Source organism: Tachypleus tridentatus, chromosome 6 (genome assembly GCF_004210375.1).
Source record: "Tachypleus tridentatus isolate NWPU-2018 chromosome 6, ASM421037v1, whole genome shotgun sequence".
Taxonomy (NCBI): domain Eukaryota; kingdom Metazoa; phylum Arthropoda; class Merostomata; order Xiphosura; family Limulidae; genus Tachypleus; species Tachypleus tridentatus.
The window spans coordinates 158,248,884-158,265,807 of NC_134830.1; the positions used below are offsets into that span (position 1 = coordinate 158,248,884).

Here is a 16,924-nt window from a genome sequence, read left to right on the forward strand (position 1 = left end):
TCATTTTTTTTATTGTAAGTTTTCTGTAACTTTTGTACACGATAGAGCTAACTATAAGTGTACCAAAACGTCTACTAGTGGTATTAAGACAACCGCTCTATTAGAATTCTTATTTTCAAAGACTGATAATAATTATTGAAACTGTGAGAAATTTATAACACACAACATATCACTGAGATAACCATGATGCCACCAGACAACAGTCGACACTGACAAACTGTTGTTTTGTGACACACTTGGTCAAAACGCCGAGTTGTTTCTTAGTATAAATACGAAGTGTTTTAATTTCTTACAGCAACACATTTAATAAACAATACTTCGTTAAACTAAACTTCAGATCATGAATTAGTTACATTAAGTGAATAATGAGATTTTGTGTCTTGTAAGTAAGTTATATCTAACATTTCTTTAATGCTAGTGTTATTAATAGTGTTTGTCAAAGTGTAATATATATATCTTACCATATTTACATTTCATCATACATTTTCTTAGGAAGATTAATTTGTATTTTTGGCCTATCATGTGAATTCAAAAAACATTTAAATCGTCTAAACTATCCAAACCTTGTAATGCATTGTTAGGATTATGACCGAAAATGTCGATAACAACAAGGATAGCAAACTAACAAGTAATCGTCAGAAGTTATAAAAATGTTTAGCTACGAGCTACATTTCTTTGACCAGAAGTTAATAATAAACAGTAGGTGAACCTGGCACTTGTTTATAAACCTATAATAATAACTTGTAAGTGAAACAGTTTTAAAAAAACACAGAGAAATGTCTAAAAATCGTCCTTTTAAATCGATATTTGGAAACATCCATATGGATTCGTTCATCACGTGTTTTGAATATAAGTGAAAAGTTGATGACGATAACTTTAAAAAGGAAAGCGACAGTTGGGAACACGATATGATCAGAACACAACAAGTCACTTACATGGGTCTATCATTGAAGAAGAAAGGGTTTTGAAGAATACCTGCCGGAAAAGCTGAAACAAAAAAGAAGACGTTATAACAAGACTATAGGTAATGATCCACATTATTTACTGATTCAAAAATTCAATGAAAAAAGGCACATTTCGCTTCTCTTCACTCAAATGGAGTAAATACTCTTATAGATAAAATCTTAACTGTAGAGATACTCGAAGAACACTGTTGTTCTAATGTTCATATTAGAGTTAACCTCTAAAACCGTAGAACATTCAGAAAACAGTACTGGAAGCAAAGCTTATGACATTCAACAATGAAACAGTAAAAAAACAGTACTGGAAACACAGCATACGTGATGGAATTATAAAACTTTCTCAAAACAGTACCGGAAAACAGCACATGACATTCGACTATAACAGGTGCAAAACACCACTGGTACAATATCAAACATTCCCACTTCATTCCTGAAAAAAAAGGTCCATCTTTCGAAAGCACTCTAGTTATATATTAGAGTTACCAGTTATATCAATGGTGCACCATATCACATCAAGCAACAACACATCTAAAATATCAATGGTACAATATATGACATCAAGCAACAACACATGTAAAACATCAATGGTACAATATATGACATCAAGCAACAACACATGTAAAACATCAATGGTACATTATAGAACGTCAAACAACAACACGTGTAAAAGATCAATGGTACAACATATTATATGAAATGATAACACATGTAAAATATCAACATTACATTATATGACATCAAACGACAAAACATGTAAAATATCAATGGTAGAACACATGACATCAAACAAAACACATGTAAAATATCAATGGTACAACATGACATTAACCAGTGATGTTAGAGCAAAAACAGGGATGTAGCTCTAGATGAAAGAAAAAAATTCAATATTTTCATAGTATATAATAAACAACGGTTATAACCGCAGTTACAGATATGTGCCTCTTAAAGAGCATGAAAATACACAGAAAGTGCACAGCATACGATACGAAGATACTCGAAACCAAGGAACGAATACAATCTCAACATGTGGGAAGTGGTTAGGCTAGATCCAATTCCAATATAATACATCCTAGATAATGCAATATGGACATCTATATATTTTGTGAACTTACTAATGGAGTTAGCCAGAGGACTGTAAAAAGCATTAACCACAGCAGCTCCGGTTACCCATCTGAAAAAAGGAAAGAAAAAGAGATTCCATGAATATTTTAATTTTGATTGTCCAGAAAGTTCTTCCTGGGAAGAAATGCTTCTCAACTTAATGATATATTGTTCATAAAATCACAGGAGAGATAAAGTCAGGATGATCGTTCTAAAACAAGACCCTACCGAGGGAAGTTGGAACTATAAATAGTGATTATAAGTATAATATAACACTTACTAAGTCCGTTACACTCGTGATGTTAGGAAAAAACACTTAGGTTGAAGAAACCAGTTTAATGCGTGAAAACTACACTACCTTATAATCCGAATATTTACGAAAGGTTGACCTTTCTTTTTTGAGGGGGACAAACTATTCTATACCAATTTCGTTTCGGAAGTACTCGATAATAATTTCGTCTCGGAACCACTCGGTTGAGAGTTCGTATCGGAATTTCTCGACATTATTTCCGTTAAAAAAATCATTATTAGAGTTTGGGTTTTACAGAACAAATAACCCAGAGCTGATATTATTATTATTTAAAGAAATTTTAAAATTTGTGGTAAGTTTCAGTAAATATTAGAATTTAAAATTGTACATAACGTGAAATTTCACCTGAAATATGATCATGGAAGAAACATTTGTTTGTTTGTTTTTGAATTTCACGCACAGCTACACGAGGGCTATCTGTGCTAGCCGTCCCTAATTTAGTAGTGTAAGACTAGAGGGAAGGCAGCTAGTCATCACCACCTACCCCCAACTCTTGGGCTACTCTTTTACCAACGAATAATTGGATCGACCCTAATATTATAACGCCCCCATGGCTGAAAGGGCAAGCATATTTGGTATAACGGGGATTCGAACCTGCGATCCTCAGATTACGAGTTGAGTGCCTTGACCACCTGGCCATGCCAGACCCTGGCTTCTTTATGCATATGTATTTGTCGTGAAATTAGCTCATATTTTTTTCATATTTACTCTTACATAAATACATTTGCCTCGAAAGTTGTTGTTTTGAATTAAACACAAGCATACACAATGGGTTACCTGTGCTATGCTCATCACGGGTATCGAAACCCAGTTTTTAGCGTCGCAAGTCTGCAAACATCCCGCTGAGTCACTGGGGGTGTCTCGAAATTCGCAGCAAGTGGTGCCTACCTAACAAAGCAACATAGCTAACTTTCAGCCCATTTTCAAACCCCTTCCTACACCTAATTGTTGTTTTTAGCTTATGGACTTTTTTTTTTTGTATTGATACTTATTTGAAAACACTTCCAAAAAATATGAAATAATTATATATTTTCTTATTGAAAAAACGTATTCTCTAAAACATTTTACTTGTTTCTTGACCTCGTTCGGGAAATTAGTGTCTAGAGCTTTGTTTGATTAGGGAGCGTAATAAAACTTAAATTAGGCACTACCAGATTTTGTACTAATACTTACTTTTCACGGTGAAATGGTTCATACAACTGCTTGAGACTTTTTTCTGATAGAAATCTTAATATATTGGTGTAAGTACCAAAAAAGTCTTCGGTTGAAATATTCTCTATCTATATAAAACAAATGTACGTCATAGTAGCTAGAACTCAGTGTTATAAAAAATAATTTGATCATTATTTTCATTACAGAAATAAAACGCAACTGTTGGGTGACATTTTGTAACAACTTTGAAAGTAATTTTTGCCAGACCTGTGTTATTTCACTAATTATCTAAACTAAATCTACAGCCAACTGACAAATTTCATTACGTGGAAAGCAATTAATTACTAATGTATATAATATATTGATTTTAATATTTACTTTTAGATGTCCCCTAGGGAGAGTTTTAACAAAACGTACGTCAGTGAATTGAATTTTATGGATGGTATAGAATAATTTGAATAGCACAAAATCACCAGCTAGAATTGGGAAGTAGTAAGTCGTAAGTTACTGACTGACAAATGAATCTGTGTTAATCCAACACCTTAAAGTTTGAGTTTAAGTTTTATTCAAGTACTAAATTATTAGAAACATGAGATAAGTTAACAAATTACCTATTTACTTGTGATATTAGGCCTATCGCTTGGTTAGTGCCAATTTTACGTGAAATATGTAGAACTTTCAGTTGAAGAAACAAGACACTTTTATTTCGTTAAGTGGACTGGAATTTTCATTATTTAAAAAAATAAATAAAAAATTCATCCAAGAATAGAAACCGTTACAATAATATCACCCTTAATTTATTAATCATTAAAACTATTAATAATCATTTTGCTCACTTTGAGACATTTAAAATGCCTTTATATTCAGTAGTTATATGTAATACAAATATTCTAGAATTTGTTTAGCTTCGTAATTTTCATTCTAAGAAATGTAATTCAGTAAATTAGATATAATCATGTTCATTAAAACTAATATTACAACACTTTGTTGTTACATCTAAGTAAAAGCTCCAGTTTATAAATAAGTACTCACCTCCATAAAATAATTATTCAACTCGGTATCATCATTAATCCATTCTGGGTAACCAATATTGTCAATCATCTGGCCTACCTGCAGTTAAAAAAAATGTGTTAGTAGCAACTAAGTGGTTTCTAAGGTATACCGAAACTGTTTAAGGCATTGTATGACGTTGGGAATTTTCGATACAGGTAAACTGCAATGAAAAGCTAAAATATAATATAATGCAGTAGTTACAATAACCTAAGCCTAAGTAGGCTTAGGAAATAAATGTGAAATATTTATTAACTCTTTGAACAAGGGGATTATTCATTTAAAATTTAATTAACCACACTGCTTTAAAGTATAAAATGCTCAGAAAGTATATTGTGTAAATACATGTCATTATTCAAATAAAACTTGCCTCACTATTATGCAATACTTTCGAGTTTAGTACTTACATGTTTTGAATCTATTTATACTAAGTATTCGATAACGTAGTTTCAAGAATCTTTGGAAAGTATGGACATGGTACAGTTTTGGTTTTATTGATCTGTTCGTGTCTGTTTCTAGAGTGGAGAGACGTTTCGCCTTATTATACTGAAGTCTAGCTTAAAGAAGGTATCAGAATAAGAGCCGAAACATAATCATGTTTTATAAACAGACAATAGCAGTTCACTGAAGCTAAATCTTTACTATTTAATAATGTGATTAAATCATTATTTCTGACACATTTTTGTTGCTAATGTTTTCAGTAATTAATGTAGTTGAAAAGATATTCAAAAAGTTCACAAACCTTTTATGTGACTTTTCCAGACACGTTCATTAGCTTAGATTTCAAACTTAATTACATTTTAAATTCAATACGCAAACATATATATTGAGTTAATGGGCCCCTAAAGGTTAAGTAATATGATACTACACTAGCTTCAGTTTCTACAGTCTGAGTAATATTAAAAAGCCTATCATAAAATTTATGTAATTCAAAAACTAATAAAATAAATGATACATTTTGTTGCTGATATTAATTACTACAGTTTTCTACCTTTAGACAGCGTTAAATCAGACGAAGTCAACGTATAAGAGAAAACTTCCGACAGAAGAATCTATTACCACGTGCAGATCAATTATTCGTTCAGATAAAAGAAGTTACAATAAACCTTATGACCGTAAGTCAAATGAAACATAAAAATAGTAACACAGGTGGAGTATCTGATACACCGTGTACCAGGTAAACAGGAACACAGGTGGAGCATCTGATACATTGTGTATCAGGTAAAGAACACAGGTGGAGAATCTGATACACCGTGTATCAGGTAAACAAGAACACAGGTGGAGTATCTGATACACCATGAAGCAGATAAACAGGAACACAGGTGAAGTATCTGATACACCGTGTAGCACGAAAAGAAGAACACAGGTAGAGAATCTGATACACCGTGTAGCAGATAAATAAGACAGGTGGAGTGTCTTATACACTGTGTATGTTGATGCTAACAACAGCATTCATTAAGAAAAAACGAAGAAAGAAACAAATTTGAGAATAATATTTCAGCTCCAAACTAAAGTACGTTTACAACAATCTCAAGGATATATATAATGGGTTCTACGAGTACCAGAAAAGAAGTTATTTGGTTATGACATAAATCTCATGGGTGTCGTCATTGAACTTGAAGGATTCGATAAAAGGAATTGTTTGTTATGACATCAATCCGTGGGTATCGTCATTGAACTTGAGGGGTCCCAGAAAGGGAATTGTTTGTTATGACATCAATCCGTGGGTATCGTCATTGAACTTGAGGGGTCCCAGAAAAGGAATTGTTTGTTATGACATCAATCTGTGGGTATCGTTATTGAACTTGAAGGATTCGAGAAAATGAATTCTTTGGTTATTGCATCAGTCTCATGGGTATCACCACAGAGTTTGTAAACTGTGAATAACTAATCATCATAAAACGGTTTTTAATTTATCAAGAGCGCATAACACATCAACGATAAAAATGAAAAGAAAATTTCAGAACAGAAAGAACATGAAAAAGAGCAACAAACAAACAGCATACACACACAAAACAAAATAAACTGGAGGGAGAGATGGGCTAGAAAGAAGCAGGTGGATTTCTAAGATCCAAGCCAATCACATAACATTACCTTATTATAGAAGGTTTTAGTAACTTCCTTTTCCCCCATTCACTGGTGCTGTCTTATTCATGAAACTAAATATCTAATCTTTCTTATGATAACAGTTAAACCCGGCATGACCAGGTGGTTAAGACACTAGACCCGTAATCGGAGGGTCGCGGGTTTGAATTCCCGTCACACCAAACATGCTCGCCCTTCAGCCATGGGGGCATTATAATGTTATGGCGAATCCCACTAATCTTTGCTAAAGGAGTTGGCGATAGGTGGTGATGACTAGCTGCCTTCCCTCTAGTCTTACACAAATAAATTAGAGATGGCTATCGTAGATAACCCTCTGGGACTTTGTGCGAAATTCCACAGAAAAAAACACAATAAAAAACATAGTTTACATAACCATATAAAATCTTACCTTATTAAGAGCATATTCTTTTGTTTTCTCGTCCATCCATTCATTCAGTCTCACCAATACTTTAAACGCTTCGTGTAGTTCGTCAACCATAAGTTGTGTCTGAAAATTTGGTATACGTTCACACTTGTGAGTGTGGCATTGCTGTTGTATGTTTAATATTTTCATTTCGTTCTATTTTACAAAGCTTTACTTTAACCACTTCAATACTCCAATTTAGAATAACTTTTGTTAAACGTGTTGGTCACCAGATCGAAACTTCACAAGTTTAAGAAGGAGATGTAGGATTTTTTTTTTTTTTTTTCTAAACTACAGCAAATATTTAAAGCATAATTTATAACATTAACGATAAGGACTGAGCTGCTATGTACTAGTTTTAATCGATATACTTTTACAATAAAATTATTGAGGACACATTCATAGGCTGAAAATAAATTACAATAGCAGGAACAATAATAAAGCTTCCACTTTCTTCCGCATGGGTGAAATGAATGGCTAATAACTTACGTAGAATTGTTTTAATCTAAAGATTTAATAATTATTATGCTAACACTTTAATTAATTGTGTATACATGTTCGCATTCATGTACTTGGATGATTATGAGAAGAACCTGGTTAGCGTTTTGGGCTTCGTATCGAAAGGTTCAAGGTTTGATCCTCGACTTGTGAAAGAACATGCTTAACATTTTCAGTTGTTTTGGATTTGTAACTTTGATAGCAAGTTTCATTATTCGGAGAAAATATAATATAAAGAGGCCCATCTGTCGACTGGTTGCCCTCTCTCTGGCCAACAAGTTTCAATTGTGGACGCCTATGCCTCGGGGTTTTTGATCTAACAGCTTAATCCACGTGTTATATGAAGTGTCATGTATTACTGTAGTGTTAAATACTTAGTGCCATCTTAAGCATTAAGATAACTAACTACTTGTTTTTAGTTTTCGTTTATTGACAAATAACTTGTGTTTGTTCGTGTAGCAAAGCCACAAAGGGCTATCTGCTCAGCCCACCGAGGGGAATCGAACCCCTGATTTTAGCGTTGTAAATCCGGAGACATACCGCTGTACTAGCGGGGGACGTGACAAATAACTATTCACAAAATGAGAAGTATATATATATATATCGCATATTGCGTTGTTATAATATCCAGCAAGAATAAGAATTTTAAAAGATTATAGCAGCTGACAAACGTTAAGAACAAAAATTCGTTAGGCTTAAGCCACCTATGGGCTAAATAAAGCAAAATATCACACACCAGTTTGATATTTTTGCCAGTAAACGACCATAACAAATGTTGGAGCGCTAGTACTAACACTATGTAAATATTTAACTTTATTAAATCCGCAAGTAATAAACGACCCGGTATGGTTTAGTACATAGAGCACTCGACTTGCAATCTGCAGGTCAAATCCCATCACATTGTTATAATGTGTCGGGCGTTTCCACTCATTTTTAATAAAGTGGGCGGTGTTGACTAGCTGCCTTCCCTCTATTCCATAGCTAATAAATTAGGGACGGTTAGCACAGGTATGTATCCCTTTAGAAGGTTTTCGCGAAATTCAATAAACAAAATCCTAGTAAATAAACCACACACCACGAACAGTTCATCACTATGTTCTTTACAAAGCTCAAAACATCATACATGACGAACCTTTTAAAACTAAGATTGTGTTCGTTTGTTGGAAAGCACAAAGTTGTAAAATGAACTATTTTTGCTTTAATAACCGCGTTATCGAACCCCGAGTTTTTTTGCCCCTCCCCAGACAAACTAACATACGAGGTGATGAGGGTTTTTTTTTTTCATGCACTACAAACTTAGTGATTTTGTTTAGCCTCCCCCCCATGTAATTCAGCGGTAAGTCAGTGGGCTTATAATGCTAAAAATAGGGTTTCGATATAAACTGTGGCCAGAACACAAATAGCCAGTTTTGTAGCTTTGCGCTTAAGAACAAACAAATAAATAAATTGATTGGTGCACCATCACTGTTCATTACGACAAAGAGAGCCAGTCACTGAAACCTTGCTAAATCCCATTGATTTATAAGAGCGTTTTTCTAGATTAACGCCACCTGGCGGCTCAACAGTAAGTCAATAGGTTTATAACACTAAATAAATGGGGTTTCGATAACGCGGTTAGAAAAGCACAGACAGCCGATTATGTAGCTTTGTGCTTTACAACGGACAAACAAACAAAATTTTAGTTTGAAACACAGAAGGCTATAAAACGAGAAGGAATCTTCAATAGCCGCAGTACTTGAAATTATTTTTAGGCAAAATTAGAATAAACTAATCTATGCGACCTTTCGACTGATGCATTTGACTTTTTGAGTCCAAAACTGTAATCAGATCTCAAATTGGTCTAGAGATAACGGAGCTTTGAACTTCAAATTTGTACTTGAAAAACAACAAAAAAAGAACCGTTTATCAGCCACTATGCCGCGGCTAAAACACATTTCTAAACATTAACACACACCTCTTGTTTTGATTCTGCTTCGAAATGTTTATCGACGTACAGTCGGCCTACAGTTTCAGGCATCAATGAGTTGACAAGGTTGGCACAAACAAGTTCCAGATTCTCGAGTTCCTGCACTCCTTGAGTAATCTTTTTGAATTCAAATTCAATTGTACGAAACTCTTTCGTTGTGAGAGGACCAAGAAGTTGCACTAATCTCCATCCAACGTAGTTTATTATATCGCTAAGAGGATATAAAGGAAATTAATTATTCGTATTTTATTAGCATATTTTGATTAGGTAAGAGTTTTCATCAACGTTCTTAACTTCAACATTAGGATTTATTACTGACCTAAACCTCTTAAGAAGGTCAAATCTCATGACACATTATTAGGATTACAGCCGAAAATGTCGCTAACAGCGATGCCACCCAACTGATGAAACATTATAAGTTTTCATTAAATTGAGCAAATGTGGTTGGACAGATTTATTATTAAATTAACACTGCATCTGTACATCATACTTTCATAAGCCAATAATAATAATCAATGCTATCCACGAGGCATTACCTGATTGATCACTGGCTTCTTAAAACGCGTGATTTAAATTGTGTTGTGACAGAGAGAAGGTAGACGATGTTATAGAATGATTACAAGTATTGACCTGCTGAAGTTTCAAACTAATTTTACAGAAATATTTACATAACTAATAAATGGAAAGAAAAAAAAAAAGAGCTGGAAACTACACGATGTTTGTCTCAATGGTAAACTTGGGGACTTATGACGGGATAGTTATAGGTTCGATACCCGCGGTAGACATAGCGCAGTTAGAGGAATGCGCTATAAACAACAAACAAACCAAGTAACCGTTCGTATTTGTAGAAGACGGAGATCTAACCATGAGAATATAGGTATTTAACTCGTATTTGTAGAAGACGGAGATCTAACCATGAGAATATAGGTATTTAACTCGTATTTGTTGAAAATATGGATTCATTTTCTTCACATATAGGTGAGAATTTTACAGGGAAATCACATATGTGAGTGAATTTCAAAGAAATTCATGGTCACCCGATCGCTTGCTTAAGAGTGTCTGTGTGTTTGCGTATGTTTTCTTATAGCAAAGCCACATCAGGCTATCTGCTGAGCCCACATTTGGGAATCGAACCCCTGATTTTAGTATTGTAAATCCGTAGACTTACCGCTTGCTTTAGAATTTACGGAAAATGTATTGTCATCTGAGCGCCTTTTTATTTTAAGAGATTGGGGGAAAATACAGGTTTGCCTGAAAGCATGTTTAAACGTTTAAGGATATTATATGGTAGCTTTTAACCCTGCTTAAAAATTAGTAGAAATATAGTGTCACCTTAACACCTGCTCAAAATGTAAGGATAATGTAGAGTCGCCTAAAGAAGGTAGGAAAAATACAGCGTTGCCTGAACGCCTGTTTAACGTACGAATATCAATAATGTCACACGTTAACTAGAATCTAATACAAGATGTTGATGTTTTAACACTATTTTCAAAGTGTAATGAAAGAGTTGGTTGTTTCTTTTTATATAAATCTACCTTTAAAAATACACCAATGACAATTAGTTATTCTGCTTTAAAAATGCGTAACAAACATAGAAGTTTACAACGGTTAAAATTATCAAAGTTTACAACAATTAAACTAATGAGTAAAAGAATTATTGACAAAGCACTGATAATAAATTTATATAAACAACTAAGGCCTTAGGATAGTCCGCGGTTCGATTCTTTGCAGAGAACAGATAACTTAGTAAACAGTCTTGGATTTAAAAACAACAACCATTCTTCATGAAAAAGAAATTAAAATTATCGATTACCATATGATTCACGTTTAGTTCACCGATTGCCCGTAAGGAGATGAGAAGTTTTCATGTTATGATAATCTTCGCAATTAATAAATTTTTATTACATTTCGTGGTAGTTGTATCTTTATAGATTATGTTTTCATCATTCTGAATGCAATCATTCTTTTTTAAAATGTTTATCTGACGATCCAGTTTTTCTTTATTTGACAAAAATTGTGTGTGTGTTTTTTTCTTATAGCAAAGCCACATCAGGCTGTCTGCTCAGCCCAAAGAAATATTGTTTCAAATTATTTAGCATTTAAAAAAAAACGTTCGTTCACCATATTATTCTACTATATTAAGAATCTTTGTTTGTTTGTTTCGCGTGAAACTACACGAGGACTATCTGCGCTAGCCATTCCTAATTTAACAGTGTAAGACTAGAGGGAAGGCAGCTAGTCTTCACCACCCACTGCCGATTCTTGGGCTACTCTTTTACCAACGAATAGTGGAATTGACTGTCACATTATAACGCCCTCACTGCTGAAAGAGCGAGCATGATGGTGCGAAGAGGATTCAAACCAGCGATCCTCAGATTACAAGTCGAACGCCTTAACCCATCTGGCCATGCTGGACCAAGAATCTTTGTTTAATTAATACTGTCAACAGCGTGGTTCATTTTATGTTATTAATTTATATTAAAATGTGTTGAATGTTATAATGTAATTTTATAACATTTATGTGAAACTAATGTGCTTAACTGTTCCATTGGATTGTGTTCATTAAATTAAGCTACATAAAAAAAATATCATCACCTATCGTTATAATTTTTTATAACACCAGCAAACCCTCTCAAGTACTCCAAATCAATGTCTTGTACGTTCACCTCAGTTTCTGATGTGATGTTTTCCAGGCTGTCCGGCAGGTAAGTGTTTAAAAATTTCTCCCATTGAATCTGAAACAAAATCAGATATTCACATTTAGACAAATTAAAATATCATATAACCAATACAATAACCAATGAAATAAGGCAGTGGTTCCCCCTATCGACATCACTCTAACTTACTTTTATTTGGGTAACACCCTTGTTACCGCATGCAAGATTTTTTTTTCAGTGTTCTTAATTATTCTTCGTTTGGTGAAATTCTGGCGACATCCCGACCAACTTGCCGCTGCAGACAGTTTGGAAAACATTATAATAAGGCTGGATAACGAAGAAATCACTTTTTAGAAAATAAACGTTTTGAAATGGTTTGATTGAAAATGACAAAATGTTATTGTGACGTCGTGCATTTATAATAAAAAAATTTAATTGTCCAGTAAATCCTTCTCCAAACATTTATTTCCAACAATAAGGTGTTATAATTTCGTCCCCGGTACACTGGCAGATCAAATAAAAAAGAACGGTAAATCCAAAAACCTGAAGTTCTTCGGGTTACTAGTGGTAAGTAAAAAACTGTTCACCTAAACCAAACAAATTTCTTAGATATGAAATAAACTTACTATTATGTATTTATTTGAATATCGATATTTCTTTTAGTTAAATATATATGTAGAAACTAAATACATATTTCTAGAAACTCTACTCTCGAGCTTATAAAATATAGCCAACGCAACGCAAAAACACAGTAAATATTGTTGTTTTGCTATAGTTGGTATATTATAAGCCTAGAAAGCTATAATCGGGAAACTACAGATATTTAAACACGAACGTTTATAGATTTCGAACATCACAATCTGTTTAACTTTAGCGTATTGATATCGGACTTTAGTATTTTACAAATACATTATAAAACTTCGGTGTTATCAATGAAGAGGTAGATAATTCTCCATTAAGTGAATTGTACTTACATCAACTCAGAATTTATTCGCTCATCGTAAACCAACGATAAAATATTCAATTCTAGACCAGATAGACTATTCAGTATTATTTGTAAGTTTGTAAATCTTTTATACATAATTCATTATTTGTAATAACTGCTATTATAAATTGTATTATTGTTTGTATATTAAAATATATTTGCGTCTTAATAAAAAAAACTGTGTGCATTAATATTGATGTCAAAAATCATAAATTTGATATATATCGACATTTAATTAACTTATAATTTACAATTGAACTCAGCTTCAGGCTATTTTAAATCGTAACATGAAACATAATAAATTATAACACGTAACACAGTTCACCACTGTTTGAGAATTAGTGATGGGCTGTGAATTCGTGAAAACTAGTCTGTTTTTATCATTTCTGCATAAAGTTCACGTTTTGGAGACCAACGCTCTCTGTTATTGGAACATTGTAAAACGTTTTAAATTTTATTATCGCCCAGTATACTGAATATTACTAATTCTGTTAATTAAATGCCACAATATACGTCAGCAAATCTATTAAAGAAACCACATTAATTGAATATTTATCATACGCATGGCCTGGCATGGCCAAGCGCGTAAGGCGTACGACTCGTAATCCGAGGGTCGCGAGTTCGCGCCCGCTTCGCGCTAAACATGCTCGCCCTCCCAGCCGTGGGGGCGTATAATGTGACGGTCAATCCCACTATTCGTTGGTAAAAGAGTAGCCCAAGAGTTGGCGGTGGGTGGTGATGACTAGCTGCCTTCCCTCTAGTCTTACACTGCTAAATTAGGGATGGCTAGCACAGATAGCCCTCGAGTAGCTTTGTGCGAAATTCCAAAACAACAACAATCACACGCATACTTACATTTTCAAGTGTAACGTTTTTAGCTATATCCGACACTTTCATTATGGTGTTAACTTTTCTCGGGTCACGTCTATTTTCTGGTAATACAGAGTACTGTAAAAGAAGTTTTTAAATATCAGAGTTTTTACATGACGTACAGTTCAAATATCATACAAAATATAAATTAATATATATACATTACAAAAGTATAAAATATAAATTAATATATATACATTACAAAAGTATAAAATATAAATTAATATATATACATTACAAAAGTATAAAATATAAATTAATATATATACATTACTAAAGTATCGTTTATATATTATTCTCAACACTCAATATAGCCTTAGGCCAATATTTCACCGTAATAATACTTAATTACCGAAAACGTGACACACGACAAGTGTTAGAAAAAAAGGAAAAAAAATTACCTTGGCTAAATCTGATTCGAGTTGAAATATTTTATCCGCAAGATCACTAAACTTTTTCGAATCGTTTTTGTTTGTCAGAATTTTCAAACTTTCCATCATGTATGTTTTATAAGCTTCAATAACTTTCTGATTTTCTGTGTCGCTTGGATTCATCAGTTGTCGTTGGCCTATTCCAAACGAAGGTTGGTCCAACTTCGAAAAACGAAAAATGTTTGAACATAAACAAAGCGTTTTTTTTTCTAACTTATTTTAGAAAATGCGAAACTTTTCACAGACTGGTATACAAGTACATTACCATTGGTGAACTAATGTAAATATTTTCATAAACTTACACAGATTTCTATAACAATTATAATAACATTTTCAATAATCGCCTAATTTTGTAATTCTTTCTGTAAGAAAATGCCGCAAGAAACGTTATTAATTTATTGTTATTAATAGTTGGCTTGAACGTCTGGAACTCAATAGGCGGTTGAAGCCTTCATACCTAAACTACTAAGTTTAGAAAACATTGCGAAATCAACTGTCCAGTAAATTATTTTATTATGCGTAAGATAAGTCGTTCACGAAGTATTAATGGGAGAAGAAAAACAAACCAAAATATTCATATGTGAAACCAGCTTCAGTTTTGACATCTAGTAGAACAAAACAGACATTTTCTTTTAATAATACAAAGTTAATTTAATTTAGAAAACTCCTAAAGGTTTTTTTTTATAACTTTAGTTTGGTAAGGCCTAGATATTAAACAATCACATACTCTTAACTGTCAGTTATGGCATAACACAAATGTTAAGAAACATACTTTATATTTCAATCACAAACCACCAACAATGTCATATCCTGTCATGCTCCAATTCAAATGTTAAGGAACTAGTTAAATCTTCTTACATAGATTATATTTTTCGTAGTGTTGTACGGATTTGCATACACGTTGAACGATATCATTACGCTGAAGCCTAACTCCTTCCTTATTCTTGAAATAGCTGTGGTCCACTCTTCAAGCATGTCTATTTCTAGCTCTGAATCACTGAGTGGCCAGCTTAGGTATTCTTCCAGTACTTTTACAAGAGGTTCAATCCCCAATTCATCTCGCTTTGCTAAAATGAAATAAACAATATATGAATACCAAAAGTATATTCAATAACACATGCGTAACTACAATATATATGTGTATCTACATACACATACACACACATATATATGCTTGTGGAAATAGTTATAGAAACAGTAACTAAAATGTGTCTATAAATACAAATATTATGGGTTTAATCCATCTATATTGTATAAACATGAATAACAGTAGGGTACAGTCACGTGTTCATTATTTACACTGTAATTGTCTTTCATCCAAGCCATCAGACAGCGCCACGCTAGCATAATACTCATAAAAGTACAGGCAGTCGTATTATTCTCAATACCAGTATGAAGAAAGTAATTATAGCACCAAGGATTGAAATTCGCATGACAAAAAAATGGAAATGAACGCTCAGACTTCATGCGACAACTTTGTCAGCATTTCATGTTTTCAGTTTGTGAAATTTGAGCTGTTGATGTAAGAAGCAGTCGAGGTAGAAAATCCAGTCTCTTCAAGACTGATGTTAAGTAATTCATGGGATGCTCTTTACATGGAATGCATTGATACTCTAATATAGATATTATCAGTGAATTAGCTGTAAGTTTGGTTTGGTTAAATTTCGCGCAAAGCTACACGAGAGCTATTTGAGCTAGCCGTCCCAAATTTAGCAGTGTAAGACCAGAGGAAAAGCAATTAGTCATCACCATCCACCGCCGACTCTTGGGCTACTCTTTTACCAAATAATAGTGCTATTGACTGTAATATTATAATGCCCCGACGGCTAAAAGGGCGACCATGTTTGATGTGACGAGGACTCGAACCCGCGACCCTCGAATTACGAGTCGAGTGCCTTAACCACCTGGCTATGCCAAGCCTTATATATCAATATTCGAAAATAGTGTATTTCTTATTCATCACACGTTTCTCTTAATTAAATGAACACAGTTACCTTCGTCCTTGCAAGCCTTGTAGAGAGTTTTAGTCTTTTCCACGGCTGATTCACTGTCACTAGTATTTTCAAGTAGAGCTGTAACACACAAAAATAAAAAACTGTGTGAATAATAGTCACTTTGGTAGTGTTAAACTATATGAATAACAATAATTTTGAAAACGTTAAATTATATGAATAACGGTCACTTTTGTGGTGTTAAACTGTGCGAATAACGATCACTTTGGTTGGGTTAAACTGTGTGAATAGAGGTCATTTTGGTAGTGTTAAATTGTGATAATAATAGTCATATTGGTAGTGATAAACTGTGTGAATAACGGTCATATTGGTAGTGTTAAATTGTGTGAATAATGGTTGCTTTGGTAGTGTTGAATTATGTGAATAATGGTTACTTTGGTAATGTTGAATTGTGTAAATAATGGTTACTTTGGTAGTGTTG

The 16,924-nt window shown here is 33.4% G+C and overlaps 1 protein-coding gene across 2 annotated transcripts in view; it reads right to left on the minus strand.

Moving 5' to 3' along the window:
* LOC143254236 (neprilysin-1-like) overlaps positions 1-16,924 on the minus strand; it is a 45,524-nt gene that overhangs the window by 9,514 nt on the left and 19,086 nt on the right. For both annotated transcript variants that reach the window (XM_076509076.1, XM_076509075.1), the window contains 11 exons: positions 16,486-16,563; positions 15,350-15,558; positions 14,462-14,653; positions 14,046-14,138; positions 12,144-12,283; positions 9,537-9,759; positions 7,070-7,168; positions 4,558-4,635; positions 3,547-3,653; positions 2,075-2,133; positions 936-987 (listed from right to left, as the gene is read on the minus strand). In XM_076509076.1, the coding sequence (XP_076365191.1) occupies positions 936-987; positions 2,075-2,133; positions 3,547-3,653; positions 4,558-4,635; positions 7,070-7,168; positions 9,537-9,759; positions 12,144-12,283; positions 14,046-14,138; positions 14,462-14,653; positions 15,350-15,558; positions 16,486-16,563 (1,330 nt within the window). The remainder of the gene's footprint in view (positions 1-935; positions 988-2,074; positions 2,134-3,546; positions 3,654-4,557; positions 4,636-7,069; positions 7,169-9,536; positions 9,760-12,143; positions 12,284-14,045; positions 14,139-14,461; positions 14,654-15,349; positions 15,559-16,485; positions 16,564-16,924) is intronic.